General features: G+C 45.2%; 1 protein-coding gene across 1 annotated transcript in view; it reads left to right on the top strand.

Moving 5' to 3' along the window:
* Positions 1-12,188: 12,188 nt before the first annotated feature.
* The window catches only part of agap1 (ArfGAP with GTPase domain, ankyrin repeat and PH domain 1), a 157,557-nt gene continuing 150,797 nt past the window's right edge, over positions 12,189-18,948 (top strand). The window contains exon 1 of the mRNA XM_063211770.1: positions 12,189-18,072. Within this exon, the coding sequence (XP_063067840.1) occupies positions 16,599-18,072 (1,474 nt within the window). The 5' untranslated portion in view covers positions 12,189-16,598. The remainder of the gene's footprint in view (positions 18,073-18,948) is intronic.

Genomic DNA, 18,948 nt, shown 5'->3' on the forward strand with positions numbered 1-18,948 from the left:
GTTAAAGTTTTTTTTTATTATGAAATGATATACTGATTCTTTATTAGTGAATCATCCTGCAATCATCCTAGACCCATCTGAGCCTCATGCAAGACATGTAGCAGCAGTACTAGCACTGCAACATGGCAGCAGAGAGAGTAGATAAGAGAGAGGTTCCACTGGCCCATTGTTTCCGGGTTCTACTGTCGCAAGGGGGAGGGGGGGAAATCCCCCTTTAGGCAGACCTAAGGACTGTTCTATTCATTCTAGGAGCATTATGACACGCCCCTTTAGGCAGACTGGAACCTGGTCACGTTAGGTGCCCATAGAAACCTATTATGTTGGCATATCTCTATATACTTAAAGAATCTCTGGTACTAGCACTGCAACATGGCAGAGCTCCTTCACAGCATGCACAGCACACACAGTGCGATGTGTCTATGTACAGTATATCTGATGTGATGGCTCTGTATATCTGATGCAGTTATGTGTAAGGAGACACAGAGAGAGAGAGAGAGATGTTTGAAAAAGCGTGACTCATATCAGCACTGCAACATGGCAAAGCTGCTTCACAGCATGCATGCCTGCATAGCAAGCAGTCCCATGGGCCTGTACATATGATGCCGTTGCATGGAAAGGGAGCGAGAGAGAGAGAGAGAGATGCTTGAGAATGCGTGACTCACAGACGACATGACTGAAAACCTCCCATTGGGGAATTGTAGGATATCAAAATGGGTCAACGTTTACCTTTAAAGTTTTTTTTTTTATGACATGAAGGAAGGCACAATTACTTTGAAATATTCTTAACAGTTAAGCTAATACATTGAGTTGACACATAAAGCCAAAAACGGATATGAACGTTTGTTTTAGTTGCGCTGCGCTAGTCTGTTTCACAGCCCACACAGTACAGATTAGGCATCACTGATGCAGTTATTAAGAGTAGAGGAAAGTCATGATGCAATGCAGTACTCAAAAAACACTTAAGTCGTATGTTTCTGTGTGTGTGTGGGTGGAATGTGTCTGAATGCACACACACACACACACACACACACACACACACACACACACACACACACACACACACACACACACACACACACAGAAATGCGCCTTTGATGACTATACAGTAGACATTTATATACTGTAGGTCAAATGACTATCCCCTCTAAGCTGTGTTGTTAAATGAAGGGAAGCCTAATTCAATTAAATCTTCATCTTCATTGATTTTGGCTGATTTATTTTTAGGGGACGGCATTTCCCTATTTGAGACATGTCAAGCATGTCTCATGGCGTGCTCAGAGCTGGGTCCTTCATATGCAGTTAACTGTAAAGATGGAAAGACAGCATGATGCATGTAATGTAGGCTAGTGTTGGTGTTGATGCATGATAAATGAATGATCTGCCCCAGATAGCATTCCGCTAGGGAGAGCAGGGTTTGCGTAAGAAGTAAAGGAAAACCTACTTTTAGAAAACAACATATGGAACTGAACTGAAGGCATTGAATAATAATCACTGCTGTAGTGTGTTCAGTGACTGACTGAATGTGATGTGTTGAAGTCTACTTCCTATCCATGACTGAACATTTCGTGTGGATTTTAAAGGGACACCGTGCAGGAAAAGGTCAAAAAAGGTACTGCAACTATGCTGCTCATTGAAACTGGGCTGCTTATTGCCAAATTTGATCTTCACATGAAAGTTTACTAAGGAATAAACAAATATTTTCTATTATGGTCCAAGTAGTCATTTTTGCAGCTAAAAATTGCTATTTTCGGAAATTCAAAATGGCGGACCATGGAGAAGATCCCCCTTTTCATGTATGAAAAGTGCAATTTTTCCAGTCGTAATGAATACTTAGAATTTGATGGTGGTGGTAAGTATTCATGAAAAAGGTAACATTAGTGAATGGGCAGCATGAATTCTGGAAATGAATAACTAAAAATCTCACACAGTGTCCCTTTAAGTGTGCCGATGCATGGCCATTTTCATAAATCTTATGTCCTATTCTGCACAAGGTGAATGTTTTTCACTGGTCACGGAAGTTTTGCAAAAAGTTTCTCTAGTCATGGAAGGCTGCAATAAGTCTCATAATTAAATATGTCGTTATGAACCGTGGGTTAAAAAGCATGGCTTCATGGTGAAGAAGTCCTCTGTCATGCTTTAACATGCGTTAACATAACTTTCTAAAATAATTGCTTAAGTCAGGTTTTGGATATAAGCAAAAAAAAAGTCATAACTGACGTTTATTTTAGAAAGGTTAGACGTTTGCCTATTTGTAGAAAGAAAGTAGAATGAGCTGGGGGCAGAATTGGTTGTTTTTGAGGATGTTCAACAAATTAATCTGCAAAAAGGTGTGGGTTGCCTAGTAGTGCATACCAGGAATCTTTCGCAGAAAACGTAGCTTGATTTGTCTGTTTCACCAGGATACCTTGCCTTGTCAAAGACTGTCTAGGTTCTAGTTGCCTTTTCACAGTCTCTGACTTCACCTAAAAGCAAAACCTCTAACCCTCCATTACTGCCGACCAGGTGTGGGGGCCTGTCCCTGTGCTTATTTTTCTTTTTAGTCACAGTGGAAAACCGTGTCAGTCAGCTCAACGCAGCACAAAAGGCTGCTGGGCTATTAAGTTACAGGTTGCTTGTTTGCTCTGATGTTGTGCTTCAGTGGTTTGGGACAACAGCGTTGACAGGCAGCAGCCACCGTAGGCCCCTCTGGCAGCTGTACAGCGCTGTTACCCTGAAGCAGAACAACGCCTGATGCTGACTTGGATGCATTTTGGCTTAGACATGATGTGCTTTAGGAAGTGGAGTCTGCTGCCTAGTTGAGTTTCTACTCTCTGTCTGTATTGTGATCCTCCTTCCCCAACTGTTTCGTGGAAGTTTTGTTCCAGAAGCTCCTGGGATGGGTGAAAGTCTGTGAAAGGAGAGCAATTTATTTAGGTGCCAAGCAGCTAAGCTGGCGAAGGCCCCTTGAGAGTTAGTAGGTTTTCTCATTATTAGGGGCCAAGCAGCGAAGCTGGCGAAGGCCCCTAATGTATTAGCTGGTATTCTTATTATTAAACATCTTTCCTCTCCTCTGGAAGTCTATGGCAGCCCATAGAACCGTGCGTAGGAAAATGACGAGAATCGGCACACATATTCGGGCCAGGCTCAGCATTACTCACAGCAATTCATAGGTCCCCAGCCCCAACGCTCTAGCGCCACCAGCAGGTCAAAGTTGCAGGTACATTTCTGCTTGTAACTTTTGAACCGCTGGGCCAATTTTCATAAACTTGGTATCCCTGGAATCCTTGGGCCAAGACGAATCCAACGCAACATATGACGTCATTTTCCGCCTGGATAGTTTTCCCGCCATTTTGAATTTTGTGAAATTCAATAAAAATGCTACTCCTCCCACAATTTTTGACCATTTTGCCCGAAATTCGGTATATAGTATCTCTGGACTGAGCTACACATGGGGTCTCAAGGAATATTGGATATCTTTTATCATTTAGCCGTGACAGCCAATCAAAATTGTCGTAAAAGTGGCAAAACAGGAAGTGATGTCATATCTCAGCAACCGTTTGTCGAATTAGGCTTGGATTTTGTACACACATAGTAGTCCATCCCATGACCTACCACAAAAAAAATCCGATCCCCAGCTCAAACTCTGTAGCGCCACCAACAGGTCAAAGTTTTAGCTACATTTTTGCCTGTAGCTTTTAAACCATACGCTCGATGTAAAATATATTACTATCAGTAGAATCCTTAGGTCAAGCCGAATCCAACGCACTATATGATGTCATGTCAACCCAGAAGAGAAATTCCGCCATTTTGAATTTTGTAAAATTCAATAAAATGCTACTTGTTCCACATTTTTTGTCAAAATGACCTGCAAAAAGGTAAACATCATCTTCAGACTAATAGGCATTTGGGTATTCAAATAATTTTTGATACCTCTTATCGTTTAGCGGTGACAGACAATCAAAATTGTCATAAAAGTGGCGAAACAGGAAGTGAGGTCATATCTCAGCAACCGTTTGTCAAATTCTTTTAGGAGTTTTTGCACACATACTATACATACACATACCCATGACCTGCCCAGATCCCCAGCTCAAACTCCCTAGCGCCACCATCAGGTAACAGGAAGTGAGCCCATATCTCGGCAAGCCTTCAACGGATTCCAACTAAACTTGGTTCACGTGATCACACTCCCCTCCAAGGAATGCACACCTACATTGACGAGATTTGGGCCAAAGGGGGCGCTGCAGTTCCTTCTGTTGCCGTGGCGACTTTGGCAAGTTTACTGCTTGGCCCCGCATTGCTGCTTGCAGCTATATTTGTTATTATTATTATCTAGTCACCATTCTTCTCCGACTGTAAGTCTATGGCAGCCCATAGAACCGTAGGCAGGAAAATGCTGTAAATTGGCACACACATTTGAGGCAGCCTCAGCATTACCCACAGTGATTTATAGGTCCCCAGCCCCAACACTCTAGCGCCACCAGCAGGTCAAAGTTGCAGGTACATTTCTGCTTGTAACTTTTGAACCGCTGGGCCATTTTCATAAACCTTGGTATCCCTGGAATCCTTGGGCCAAGACGAATCCAACGCCCCCTGTGACGTCATTTTCCGCCAGGATAGTTTTCCCGCCATTTTGAATTTTTTGAAATTCAATAAAAATGCTACTCCTCCCACAATTTTCGACCCAATTCACACCCGAAACTCGGTATATAGTATCTCGGGACTGAGCTACACATGGGGTCTCAAGGAATATTGGATATCTTTTATCGTTTAGCCGTGACAGCCAATCAAAATTGTCGTAAAAGTGGCAAAACAGGAAGTGAGGTCATATCTCAGCAGAACCTTTTGTCAAACTAGGCTGGGTTTTTGTACACACATAGTAGTCCATCCCAGGACCTACCACAACAAAAATCATATCCCCAGCTCAAACTCTGTAGCGCCACCAGCAGGTCAAAATTTTAGCTACATTTTTGCCTGTAGCTTTTGAACTGTACTCCCAATTTTTCAAAATATTGGTACACAGGTCATCCTCACACCATGTTGCACCCAGGTATGGATTTTCGTACGATTGAAAAACTATCAGCTCACAGCAGCCATTCAAAAATGTGGAAAGAATGGAGGGATTTTTTCTCATCTCTCTGTCTCCTCTGCTCCCCCTGCGCACGTTCACTGACACCATTCTCGGCAGGGGGTCAAGCCCCACTGCCCCAGCCCCTGCACCCCACCCCCACCCCCTCCTCACACACACACAGACAGACAGAGGGAGAGGGAGAGGGAGAGGGAGGGGGGAGAGGGAGAGGGAGAGGTAGAGGGAGAGGGACAGAGAGGGAAGAAGGGAGGGAGGGAGGGAGAGGGAGGGGGGAGAGGAAAGAATTTTGAACACCTCTTGTTGTTTGCCGGTGACAGCCAATCAAAATTGTCATAAAGGTGGCAAAACAGGAAGTGAGGTCATATCTCAGCAACCGTTAGTCAATTTCTGTTAGGATTTTTTGCACACATTCTAGTCCATCCCATGACCTCCCACAAAAAAATCCAGACCCCAAGCTCTCTAGCGCCACCAACAGGTAACAGGAAGTGAGCTCATATCTCGACAGCTCTTCAACGGATTCAAACTAAACTTGGTTTACGTGATCACACTCTCGTCCAAGGAATGCACACCAACATTGGCGAGATTTGGACCAAAGGGGGCGCTGCAGTTCCTTCTGTTGCCGTGGCGGCTCTGGCAAGTTTACTGCTTGGCCCCGCATTGCTGCTTGCAGCTATATTTTTATACTTTATTAATACATTTACCATACAGTATTTTATTGAGCCATGGCGCATTTAAAAAAAAAAAATGTACCCATGTTCCCACAGTGGTGCTACGATAAATTGTAATGTCATAATTAAAGTCTTCAATTGAAAGTTTTCTTTGTCATGTGTAATGTGACATTGCATTAAAAAAAACATACACTGTTGCGGAACCACAACAATATGTGAGCTGTGAGAGAGGGTGTGATGGCAATGATGAGTCAGCCGCAATATGGAGGTGAATTGCTGACACATCATCCTTAGTGAATGTTTTATCAGTTATCCTGTCAAAGAGAGGCTAGGTAAGGTGAGACACGCACAAGAGAGAACACGCAAAAACGCTACACGCTATTTTGCAAATAGATTCAAGAGATTCAAGATTCTTTTTATTGGTCTCGAAGGAAATTTGTCTCGGACATACTGCCGCATAACACACAACACACTGATACACATGACGTAATAAATTGTCACCAGTAAACAATGACTTAAAAAAAAAAAACAAGTGAATACTAGCCACATGTTTTCCCTTATTCAACAGAATAGGGTTGTGTTTGATTTATTGAGTGACTGAGTGGTGTCAGGTCATTCTGCCAGTTGACAGCTAGATGGCAATGTCTTTGTTGCAGATATAGTGCCTCCATTACACTCAGGCTATGATGACATACACTCTTTCTCTGCTGCTTCATTCGTTCACTCCTTCACAGACCTTAACTTTAGTCATTATGCATTGCATCCTCCATATAGCCGATGGCATGCTGTTGAGGTCATGACCGTGTTTGTCATGGCCATTTTATGTATGCCAAGCAGGCATGCATTGATATCAAGGTGTAGTTTGTGGAGTCAGTGTTCCTGAATAGTGCACCTGGTGGTGGTGGCCTTGTGTTGGAGAAATGTGTAACACAGTATGGGGTCTTAATCAGCACATTGAGTGTGTGTGTGTGTGTGTGTGTGTGTGTGTGTGTGTGTGTGTGTGTGTGTGTGTGTGTGTGTGTGTGTGTGTGTGTGTGTGTGTGTGTGTGTGTGTGTGTGTGTGTGTGTGTGTGTGTGAGAGAGAGAAAAGGGTGTACTGCAGGCTAAGCATATGGCTGGCATTGTCAAGTAGCCAGCACACACACACACACACACACACACACACACACACACACACACACACACACACACACACACACACACACACACACACACACACACACACAGTAAGTAGCAGTATTGCTAGATGGAAGTTGGCAGAGGATACCACTTTGATAGGATGCCCCCCCCCCCCACCACCACACACACACACACACACACACACACACACACACACACACACACACACACACACACACACACACACACACACACACACACACACACACACACACACACACCTCCCTCCTTCAACTAGCACTGCTGAGGCCAGCTCATTCATTTTGGATATCAAGGCAGGGGCACAATGGTCTCTTCTGTTGCTTCTCCGGAAGGCTGCCATTGCAGAGACGTCTTTCTTTTTTCCATCTTACAATCTTGTTCATTCTCTGCTTGATTTTTGTCTCCCTTTCATGTAGTCTTCAGAGGGGCTGGCTGTCTGCCTGCACAACATTTTCAGAATATCACAATATCACAACATTCCATAGTGCGAGCGCAACATCTACATTCCAAAACATGGAGTCAGTTCAACCTGACGTTATTGTCCCAAAAAAGAAACTCTCACCGACAAGTCCATGGGACAAGACACAACAGTACATAGAATGACAGAAAGGCAGCAACATTGACTGCTCGCTGTCTGTCATATTGTCTGGCCTGTAACCCAAAGCCACTATATTGGCTGTATTTTAGTATTTGATTACCGTTATGATGACTAGGGATGTGCATTTCTGCCAAAAACACTATTCGAAATTCGATGGCCACTATTCGAATGTTATTCGAAATTCGAAAAAAAAAAAAAAAGTGCGTTTGCTGACTGAGGGACTCCCACCGTCATCCCTTGAAAACATGTAAATTCCGCCGACATATCATAAAGAGTCCAATAGGCCTACTTATTTACATAGGCCTTCCATCTACACAGCACCAGGGGGGAGCTAGAAAATGCTGTGGAGTGTACACCTGAACGTCCAGCAGCACGTTCACTGGAAGAGGTCTGTGCGTCCGTGACGAGAAATATTTATCATTCCCTTCCCCTCCTTCCATTCTCGTGGCACGGCAAAGTAAACCCCACTGAACAGTAGTTGTTCGCTAGTTGGGCTGCATTAGAACTAGTTAGCAATTGACAGACAGTATCCCGATTCACACGGCTACAGGGGTGGCTTTTAAAAAGTTTGTTTCACAAATCCGAAGCAACGCCATATGAAACGGCCCCCAAATAGTTGCAGATTATAGTGTAGTGAGCCAAATAAAATCGCCTCAGATAAGAGTACTCAGCTAGCTTACTTCGTTTGTTAGCTTATCATTATTAGCGTTTTAGAGATACCTGTATTGAAATAACCTGCCATTGTTGACACTGACGTTGGCTAACAGCTACAAGTAGCTTACCTTGCAGAAGTTTACGCTGGTCAAATCAGACGCAAATTGATGTGACATTATTCCCGAACAGTTACAGATGACAGTCCATGTTTAAAAAACCATCACCAATAGCAGATTTACAGTGTCAGCGATGTATTTATGAATGCCCAATGCCCATTCCTGAAATGCACGAGATGCGTGGCTTCTCCCTGGCTGTGTGTGTCGTGTCGGCGGGGGGGCGGGACGCTTTCAGACACACTCGCCTTGCGTGTTGGAAACATTGAGAGTAAATAGAATTTACTCTCAATGGTTGGAAATGAAAGATGAGCATCGTATCTAGACCTACCAGAGAAATTAGAATACAGGGGAGCTACTAGGTTAATTTAATGTAACCCTGCAGTACTTTTCATTTGTCACTTAACACTGCAAGGGAGGCAAACACAGATTTTTTTTTACTGGCTGGATTTTTTTTATTCGACAGGACTATTCTAAATTCGAAAGGAAAACGAATATTCGAAGGTTCGAATATTCGTGCACATCCCTAATGATGACTACAATGTGTTCCAACAACGTGCCTTGCTAAAGATAAATAATGTTATCGCACAAAACAGCGCATGCTCCTAATATCATACAACTCTAGTCTGCACCAGATTCTGGACTTATTTGCACACTGATGAATTCATGCTGCACCATTTTTCTTTTTCTTCTCATCTTTATAAGGAAGAAAGTACCATCTGCCCCCTGTGGTGCCTCTCTCTCTCTCTCCCTCTCTCTCTCTCTCTCTCTCTCTCTCTCTCTCTCTCTCTCTCTCTCTCTCTCGCTGTCTCTCAATCTCTCGCACTCTCTCTCTGTCTCTCTCAATCTCTCGCACTCTCTGTCTCTGTCTCTCTCTCTCTCTCTCTCTCTCTCTCTCTCTCGCACTCTCTCTCTCTCTCTCTCTCTCTCTCTCTCTCTCTCTCTCTCTCTCTCTCTCTGTCTCTATCACACACACACACACACACACACACACACACACACACACACACACACACACACACACACACACACACACACACACACACACACACACACACACACACACCCTTACCCCTCCCTTCCCAACCTCTGCCTTAATCCCGCTCCCCTGTGAGGGTTTTAGGCGTGCTGCAAAGCTCCAGATCATCAGATGTGGGCTGCCTGATCCTTGACCAGAATATGTTTGCATTGCATAGCGAGTGGGATGGGTCCACAACCAAGCCTAGTTTGGAAAAGCAGTTCCCCTCACACGCCCTTACTACAACAATGTTACACTACGTAATCTGTTATGCTACATTATTTTTCAATGGTAAACATTTTAAATTCTCAACCATGTAACAATCTTTTTTGTGACTTTGGTTGACACTGTGTTGTTTAAACATCAATAAGAAGGATGACGTACACTGTTCTCCATGGTTTCATTTTTAGTTATCTTAGTTATGTTTTGGACTTCTAACCTTCTTTGGGTTTTTTTAAATATCATTTTATGGTTTGTCCGAGGGGTACATATTTGTTAGTCTGCTGTTGATGATAAGCTGGCACCACACTACTGCGTGATTAATGATATTTCATATGGGGTGTTGGATATTTTTTGTGATTTATTTTAGAAATGCACTCACTAATTTGTCCCTCTCTCTTTCTTTTTTCCTTTCCGTGTGCTCTACTGTGAACTGGTGGGATCATCACAGGTATGTCTACAATTTGATATTTAAACAGCCTGCTTCTGACTTTCTATAACATGTCCATCACCTGCTGTCTCCTGCAGTGTTTGCATTGATGGGATCAGATTCCTTTCAGGCAGCGACTCTACATATCACATCGATTGCACTTTGCATTTTGCATTGACACCTGCAGTCCAAATACACTTGAGGCACCACACAGTGTATAGTGATGTATCGCATTGATCTAATAACACCTAAAGCACTACTCAATGAAAGATCATAAATTGTAAGTTGTACCCACCTGCTGATGAAAATACGCCATGCTGCAACACACACACACACACACACACACACACACACACACCACACACCAGTTCCTGTGTGATCCCATGTGTCCCTGTGTATCCATCATGGGGGTTTGGTGTTACCGCTGTGTTGGTGAAAGACGCATGTAAATCAACAATTACAGTAGCTGCCGTATTTATTTTTTACAGCAAGCAATCTTTTGGGCCTTTGGCACCTTTAGGGTATGTGTGATAATGAGCAAGAATTGTATGTCGTTGTATATTGTTGTGCGAAAGCTGGAGAGAATAAAAAGAAGTTGCACGTTGCCAGGCAGACCAGCAGGGGGTCTATACGCTTTCTCTCTAACTGACCCAATTTCTCACATCCTCAAGGGGAGGAGGAGGAGGAGGAGGGCTGGATGAGAGGATGGGTGGATGGGTGAGTGGGTGAGTGGGTGGAGGTTGGATCAAAGCGTGAGTGTGCAAAGTCTTTGCCTTTTATGCATTCCTCCCGTGCCGCGCCGCCACACTCCTTCTCCTACTACCGCACCGCGCTAATGAAAAGTGCTCCCTTCTCATCAAATGAGCTGCAGGGCGAGTAATGCAAGGCACCACGCTGACAAGCAGCGTCAGAGTATCAAGGGTTAACTTGGCTAACTAAACAACATTTTTTTTTTTTTTAATGTGTCTGACAAGCTAGTGTAGTGTATTGTTCTTGAATGTTTGATGAGGTGTTTGTGCGTGCTGTGCTGGTTTGAGGTGTGTCTCTATGTGGGTGCGTGTGTGTCTTGTTGCATGTGAGGAGGGCATCCATATTTAATGAGGTGCAGCAGAACGGTACTGTAAGTGCATGAGTGGGTGGAAGGGAGTGTCACGCTGAAGTGAAGTATGGAGAGATCTCTCTCTCTCTTTTTTTGTGATTAAGAAGGATGTGGATCAGGTCAAAGGATGTAATGGGAGGTGTGAGGTTGGTTTCTGCGTGTGTGTTCATTTTGTTTGGAGAGTGTGAGTGAAAAGTCTCGCATGAGGTGTGCATCTGTGTTTTTGTGCGAGAGAGAGCTTTTTGTGAGCATATTGTTTCACAAAATTATAATTTTTCTTTTAACTTTTTCTTTTGAAAATATTGTTTAATATTCACACATTTTTAAGATCCTGAAAATGTTAATATTGTTTCTTCCTACCTACCCCAAAGGCACGAATGTACAGTAAAAGTGTGTGCGTGTGTGTGCATGTGTGTGTGGAATGGCAGCTAATAAAGGAAGGTGTGGGTGTGATGTTCCATCTCCCCCAGCAGGCTGGGTCTCTGCAGTGGCTCCCTAATCTGGTTGTGGCCTTGCTAACTACCTGCAGCCTCCACCTCATTTCAACACCATGTCCTGACTCATTCTGCAACACTGCTGGTGGCACTGCATGGTTCCAGCCCAAAAAAATGCTTAAAACCCGCCTAGAAGCACAAAATCCTGACCAATTCTATTGATTTCTATGGCAAAAATTGGGCGGGTTTTTCTGATAAAAGCCATTTTTACCCACCCACACACAGCCATCCTAAGCAGCCCAATTGGGCGGGAAGCAGCCCAATCTGGCAACACTGACTGGTGGCCCCCAATAGGCCATACAGTACAGAACAGTAGCTCAGTCAGCTGGTTTTATAGATCCATTAGCATTTGAGTTTAATGGTAAAGTGCACTTGTGTGTAATGAGGAATGTGACTCTGACTGTGGTAGATACTGTAGTAGCTGTCCATAGTAGTAACAGTATGCATAAAATGATGACAACACAATTGAAGAGTTCAGATGCAAAACCCCCTAAGTGCCTTTTCAGAGAATAATCTTAATTAATTTTTTATTCACTACAAAGCTATCAAAATTGCATATGTTTTTTTTTTTATTTATGTAATATAACTATTTATATGTATTATCAAGTACATGAATGTAAACCAAACCAACCACTGGGTTCTCTAAAAATATAGAAGTGCAGGTCTTGAGAAATGGAGTTAGGGGGTTTTGCATCTAAACTCTTCAATTGTAGACGAAATTGTAATTGTAATAACATGCAATACTTAACATTGAAAATTATCTAAAAATGGGCTCTTTGTTAATGGAACAGTAATGGAACCTTCAGTAGCTAAATAAAGTGTATTTTGAGGCTCTTTATTTCCTTTATTTTGCATGGATTTTGTCACCTACAGCTTCATATCTAGACCATAGCTAGATGAGGAAGCTGGTAATTGAGTTGTCGCTCTCCTCCTCCTCCTCCAGAAATGCCCTGCACTTCTTTTCTCTTGTGCCGCTGAGGCGTCTTTTGAGATCATTAGCCCCCTCTCATGTCTCTGAAGTGACACTGCAAGAAGCAAGCCACTGAGTCTGTCCTCTCTTCCTGCACTAGAGGTGGACGTCCTGGCTCCTGAAGTAACATTAAAAACACCAGACACATATTTGATCCAAGTTGATGGGAATAGATGTGTTTACATATCCAGGTGCTGGACAGAAGAATGTCAATCGATCCATGTCCACAGACAATAAGCCTTCGAAACATGAGTGACTTACTAATTGGTAAAAATCACCTTTTGACTGCATGGGTGTAGTAGGGGAATGCATGGTATAGTGTCAGGGCTGGAAACTAATGAGCATTGCAAAATGTGAATCCTTTGCCAGCCAGTGGCAGAATATTTGTCCTCACAAATATACAAACCACTGTCATGGTGCCAGTATTCGGCTGTTGTGGCCTGTGTGAATTTCCATCTGTTACCGTTTTTGTTTTTGTTTTTGCTGAAGCCAGGATGTCCCCCCTCTGCTCTGTCCCCTCAGACCTCAGTGCGTTGCCCGCTCTGTCTCTATTTTGAAGTGGCGCGGTCCCTGGCTGCGGAGATGAAAAGCGTCAGCATTATTCTGCTCGAGTCGGGACGAGAGCAATTGACACAAACCGAGAGGCGCGAGTCTGAAGGGTCAGCTCTCGAATCGTATTAACTCTTCCATTCAATCTGGACTGGAGTGCTTCCTCCAACACAATCTCCATCGCGGCCACGTTTCCTCTTCCTCAGCCGCCACTGTGCTGTGCTGTGCTGTGCTGACTGCAGTGCGCTGTCTAATTCATCCACATTACTGTTATAGCCAGGAAGCGAGGGAAGGGAGTCAGTGGGTTCCCGCAAGACTGCTGTGTCGGCAGTCACACTGTCACAGGTATATGATGGGTCCCTACCCCACCCACACACACACACACTACACACACACTACACACACACACACACACACACACACACACACACACACACACACACACACACACACACACACACACACACACACACACACACACACACACACACACACACACACTTTTAGCCTTTTCATTTAGGGATTCTCCTTACAGGTGACCGTTAAACGAACTCCTCTGATGGAGGGTCATTTTTTTTGCAGCTGAGGAATGTAAAAATGCGTTCTCTCTCTGTGCTGCAGCGGAGGTCCCCTTTTGTTTGCAAAGAAAGGAAGCCGGAGGGCAATTGTCACATGAGTGATGTTCGCCGCTGTTGGTATGTTCAGGTGATGGATGTTTTGGATATAGGAGTGGGATTAGTAGTTGTGCCACAACTGTTGTCCTACTTGTGTAGTAGTAGTAGCAGGGCTACTAACCATTTTGGCTGGTGAGGAAAAAAAGCTAATTTGGAGCCCTGAGTAGTATGTCGTGGCAGCTTAAAATGAGCTGCGTGTGTTGTGTGTGTGCGTGCGTGTTTGTGCACGCCTGTGTTTTGGCATCATGTGTTGCCCGTAGGAAATGAGCTCCCCAACTGCGCCTGAATATTCCTATGCAGTCTACTGAAGCTGCTTTCACGGCCTAATTTGATTCTCTGCTGTTTCTTTTATTTGAAGATCACGTGGATGAGGAGATACATCGGGGGCCTATCTGGATAAAATATCCAATACCTGTTCTCTTTGAGACAGAGCCAGCACCATCTCGCTCACACAGCATGCATTTCAAGTATTCACCGTCGATCTTAACCCAGTTTTTGAGGTTTGGTTATGTAGTTTCGGGGTAGTGCACTGCAAAGCACTATTGCAACCTATTGTTGCCATGGCTGTCAGACATCAAAGGTTTGCAAATGCATAGGATGCTTTTCCGTTGTCTTTGAAAGACCAATTTACGAGCTGAGGTGTCCTTCAGTTTGGATTCATATGCAACTCTGCAGTGCTTTGAGGTGCAGAGTGGAGCCACACTGCTAGTTGACATTTCTAAACAGGGAGAGCAGGTATTCAACAGCCTAATTTTTAGTAAAGGTAGATGTATAAAGCACGAACATGGTCACAATGATGGCATAATGTACTGTACATCAATAACCAGTATACACCATTTATATTCACTTGACTGGTTGCTGATTTCCATATACTATATGGAAATGTTCATACTTTGTTTACTGCTTTGGCCTTAGTGTGTTGTGTGTGTGTTTTTTCCTTCTGTGCTGTTTCACTTTTTTCTCACATGATGCCTTTGGGGGCAAAACTGGTGTCTTGTGTTGCAGATTGCTTTACTTATGTGAATATCTTGGGTTAATACCACTAGATTTAAAAAATCATATCCATAGTTGTTAATACGATACATTTCTAAGAAATGATGATGCTCCACTTACAGCCCCTTTAGGCAAGAAATTGTATAAGACAGAGATGATGTGAGCAAAAAGCAAAAGTATAAAAATTAAAGCATGATGGAATAAAAAATATATAGAACTGTGCAAGGCGAGTGGAGAAATGGTTGCCTCCCTTTCCTCCTTTCATATAACCCAATGTTGTAAAATAATAATATATACATTTCGTATAACCTCCTCTCATAGTGTCAACAGAATGTAAAGGTATAGGATACTATGAGAAGATGACAGAACTGCTTACTTTGTGCTTGACTGCTATTGCTGACCGGTGCTGACATTTGTGTAAGCTTTGATCTTTGATGCCAAGGTAATGTGGTAGTCAATGCGAGGCAGGCGACATTGCCCTGCTTTGATGCCGGAGATCAGTCAAAATCGTTTTCAGTACAGGTAATGTCAGAAAGAACCGTTTCACTTGATACATCGCTTGAACCACGCAGTCAGCTATAAACATTTTTGTTATTGTGCAAGTGTCAAGATTTCACTTTTATGGTAGCCTACAACAGTGCTTGTAGGTATGCCCCCCTGCTTCAGAGCTTTCGAAGGACGGGGAGGAACGAGAAAATCCCAACCCCCCTCAAACATCCTGGAAAGGATGATATTGTGGACTGGAGCCCGTGTGAGTGCTATGCGAGTTCTCCTTGATTTTGCACCCTCTTTGACGCCGTTGTATTTGCCTCAGCGAAATGAAAACAGAAAAAAACGAAAACAAAATTATTTGCTGCGCCCAAATTACACTAATACGCACGGAGACAAACGCTTTTGCATGATGGGGAATGCTCACTGAAAGCCATTGCCCATTGTCTGAATCGCGTGGCTGAATTGTCCACTTTAGATAATAAAAACTCTACTTTCTTGAAACGGTTCTGTGCGTGTTGCAAAAGGCAAAATCATGAGGCGCATCAACGTTATGTGGAGGCTGACCACAATGCGTAAAAAGCTGCCTATGATGCAAGCGGCATGAAATGTTGTGCCCCGGTCCTGCTCCGTGAGTGGAATTCCACTCCGTGTTTTACGCCACCTCATTTCCCCTGCCCTATGGTCGTGTATACACAGCGCGACGAGTGGATCAGTCGCGGTGGCGGTGGGAGGCTATGGACCCGTGTTTTCTCCCCTCTCTCTTCCCCCTTTCTCGGTGACGGAGCCATTGTTCGGAAAACCTTGAAGCGCGGTTCTGGTCGTGCGCCCGTGTATTTAGAATCACAATTGGGCACACGGCAGAGAAAAGAAAAGAAGTTAATCAGCTCCAGCGCGAGTAAGCTGCAAACATGACTGGATGCTTGGGCACAATAGCGGAGAGGAGCACACACGCTTGGCTGGAGACGGTGCAATAATATTTCTCTTTCTCGAACGGCAAGGAGGGAATTAATTCTGAACGGGACGTCCTCCCCTACCGAACGGACAGTTCGCCAATCAACACGGATGTTTGTACTCTTTACTTTATACCGAAGACTTTGTGATGGGACTCAACGATGTAAACATTGAAAAGATTTCGATTGATCCACGCAAGTCAACCCTAATTATTGCAGATGCAAATGGTTTGGACTGATTATGAATAGAATGAACAGAAACAGCTTTGCACTTGGCGTATTTGCACATTAAGGGATTAGAAAAGTATTTATTTAACTTTTTTATTATTTGGTGTCAGTAAATTGCTATGTCTATTCCTATGGATACACTGTCAACTAAACGGTGAACACATGCCCTGTATAAACACAGCGCGACTTGTTTACATATTAATTTCACGAGCGTGGGACAAGAATGCACCTATTGGATGGTAACTATACCGACAGGATGGAGCGGGGAACACCACAGAGGAAAACTGTCTACCGGATCTCTCTCACGTTGGTGAAAAAAGAAAGCGTGAGCGACGGCACGGCGAATGGCGAGGGAGGCTCTGCGCACCGGCGTCTAGAAAACCCCAAAGTGGGGGCTTACCGGCGCGAGGGCTCTGTGGAGGTGCAGAGGAGCTGCTTCCTCGAGGAGCTGAAAGAGGTGGAGGACGAGAGCGACGATTTTACTTCACACTGCCACATGCGCAACTTCAGGACGTTCAGCACGGGCCAGCTCGAGATTGGGAGGCTAAAAATATCTCGGAAAGCGCAGCACTTGAACCAGGACCGCTCGCAGGACGTATGTGAAACGGAAACAGGGACTTCGGCTGCAGCGGCCGCAGCAGCAAACAAACTGAAGCAAGGGGCCCCTGCTGAGGGAGCTGTCCACTGTAGGAACGGGCAGGGTCAACACAGGGAAACACAGGAAATGGTGGGATCGGACAGGCTCAATGGAGGCTCCCCCCGCACCCCAACTGCTGCAGAACCCACCAAACCCACCACAACCACTGCTGCTGCTGCCTATGCCTCTCTAAACGGTGGCAATGCAATAGCCCGAAAACGGGGAAATCTCAAAACCTCCCGCAGCACAGAGGAGCGGTGCTACACTCCCCCACGTGAGCCTAAGCGAGAGGAGAACTCCTCGCACTTGGCAAAGGACTCGCCATCCTCCTCCTCCTCCTCAAGTGGCAAATCCCCAGATGAAGGTAAAGGTAAGCACAGCGGGTCCTCCAAGCAGCAGCAGCAGCAGCAGCCGTCAGCGCCCCACACCCCGCAGGCCAAACGCCACCCCAGCCTGCTGCGCCGCAGCTTCAGCTTCCGCCACTGGACCGGCGGCGAGCTGCTCCGCATCCGGGCCCTGTCCAAGGAGAAGCACCACAGCAGCTCCGGCTGCATCGGGCGCGGAGACGAGTCGGCCAAAACGCCCTCCTCTTCCTCGGCTTCGTCCTCGTCGTCGGCCGTCGTCCTCCAGAACCCGGCCTTCCACGAAGACAGCGGCCACGAGTCCGAGTCGACCGACAAGAGCAACCTGGAGCCCCTGGACATGGACGACATCCTCAACCAGAAGGACCCGAGGGGCGGGCTGAGCCGCCGCGAGCGGGCCAAGGGCAAGAACCGCACGCTGGACAACAGCGACCTGCTGCGTCTGTCGGACCGGCCGCTGGGGGAGAAGGAGGGCTTCCTGCGGGGCACGGCGGGGGGCCACGGCGGGGGCGCGAGGGGCGGCCAGGAGAGGCGCCTCATCCGCTTCTTCAGCGGCATCTTCTCCAGGCGGGACTGCGGCCTGGCCACCTCCACGCCCCTCAGCAGCCCCAGCAACCGCGGCCTGCGGAAGAGCAAGCGCTCCGGCCTGGGCGTCTCGCAGTCCAGCAGCGAGAGCGTCAACGGCTCCAGACACGAGGGTAAATGTTCACATCTACTCATTCATATCAGTTCATGTGTACTCTATGCTGATATTGCTGTGGTGGATTAACGGAGAGGTCGATAGATTGCTTGGTGGGGGTAGACGGGTATGAATCGGTATTGGTGGGAGGCTCAATAGACGGATGGATACATTCATAACGTATGCTGAAATTTCTCTAATTGATAAATAGGTAAGGTCTGCAGGAAGATGGAGATCAACATGGATAGAAGGATGGCTGTATTCCATGCCAAGATGGGGGGGAAAGATATCTGGCCATGTAGCGGTCACCTGTGCTGTTCTGTGTACTGCATTAGGTGCAATTCTGTAGGTGTAGCACATTTGCAGAGTCAGGTCCATGGCCAGGTGCCATTTGGGCTGATGGTGTGTGATTACTTGTGTGTGTGTGTGTGTGTGTGTGTGTGTGTGTGTGTGTGTGTGTGTGTGTGTGTGTGTGTGTGTGTGTGTGTGTGTGTGTGTGTGTGTGTGTGTGTGTGTGTGTGTATAAACCCAATATCTGCTACTACAGAGTTGCCTCGGGTCAAATGGACCGGGCCCCTTTATTGTTCACCCTCTCATTTTGATGCAGTAAAAGTACTGTTTAGCTCTCAAGTGCAGTAACTGTTTTCTTACGGACTTTAGTTGTGTGTGTGTGTGTGTGTGTGCCTGTGCCTGTCTGTCTGTATGTGTGCATAAGTAATTGAAATGAACTTCTTTCTAATGACTCAGAGTCATTAACTCTTCCTGAAGAACTCCTTATTTGTATAAGAAGGATGAATGACACCAGCCTTTTTACTTTCCTCTTGTAGAAGTGAGCTCATTGTTGCAAATGTAATCGGATCTCTACGTAATGAAGTTCATACATTTCCTGCTGCAG

Source organism: Engraulis encrasicolus, chromosome 12, assembly GCF_034702125.1.
Source record: "Engraulis encrasicolus isolate BLACKSEA-1 chromosome 12, IST_EnEncr_1.0, whole genome shotgun sequence".
Classification (NCBI taxonomy): Eukaryota; Metazoa; Chordata; class Actinopteri; order Clupeiformes; family Engraulidae; genus Engraulis; species Engraulis encrasicolus.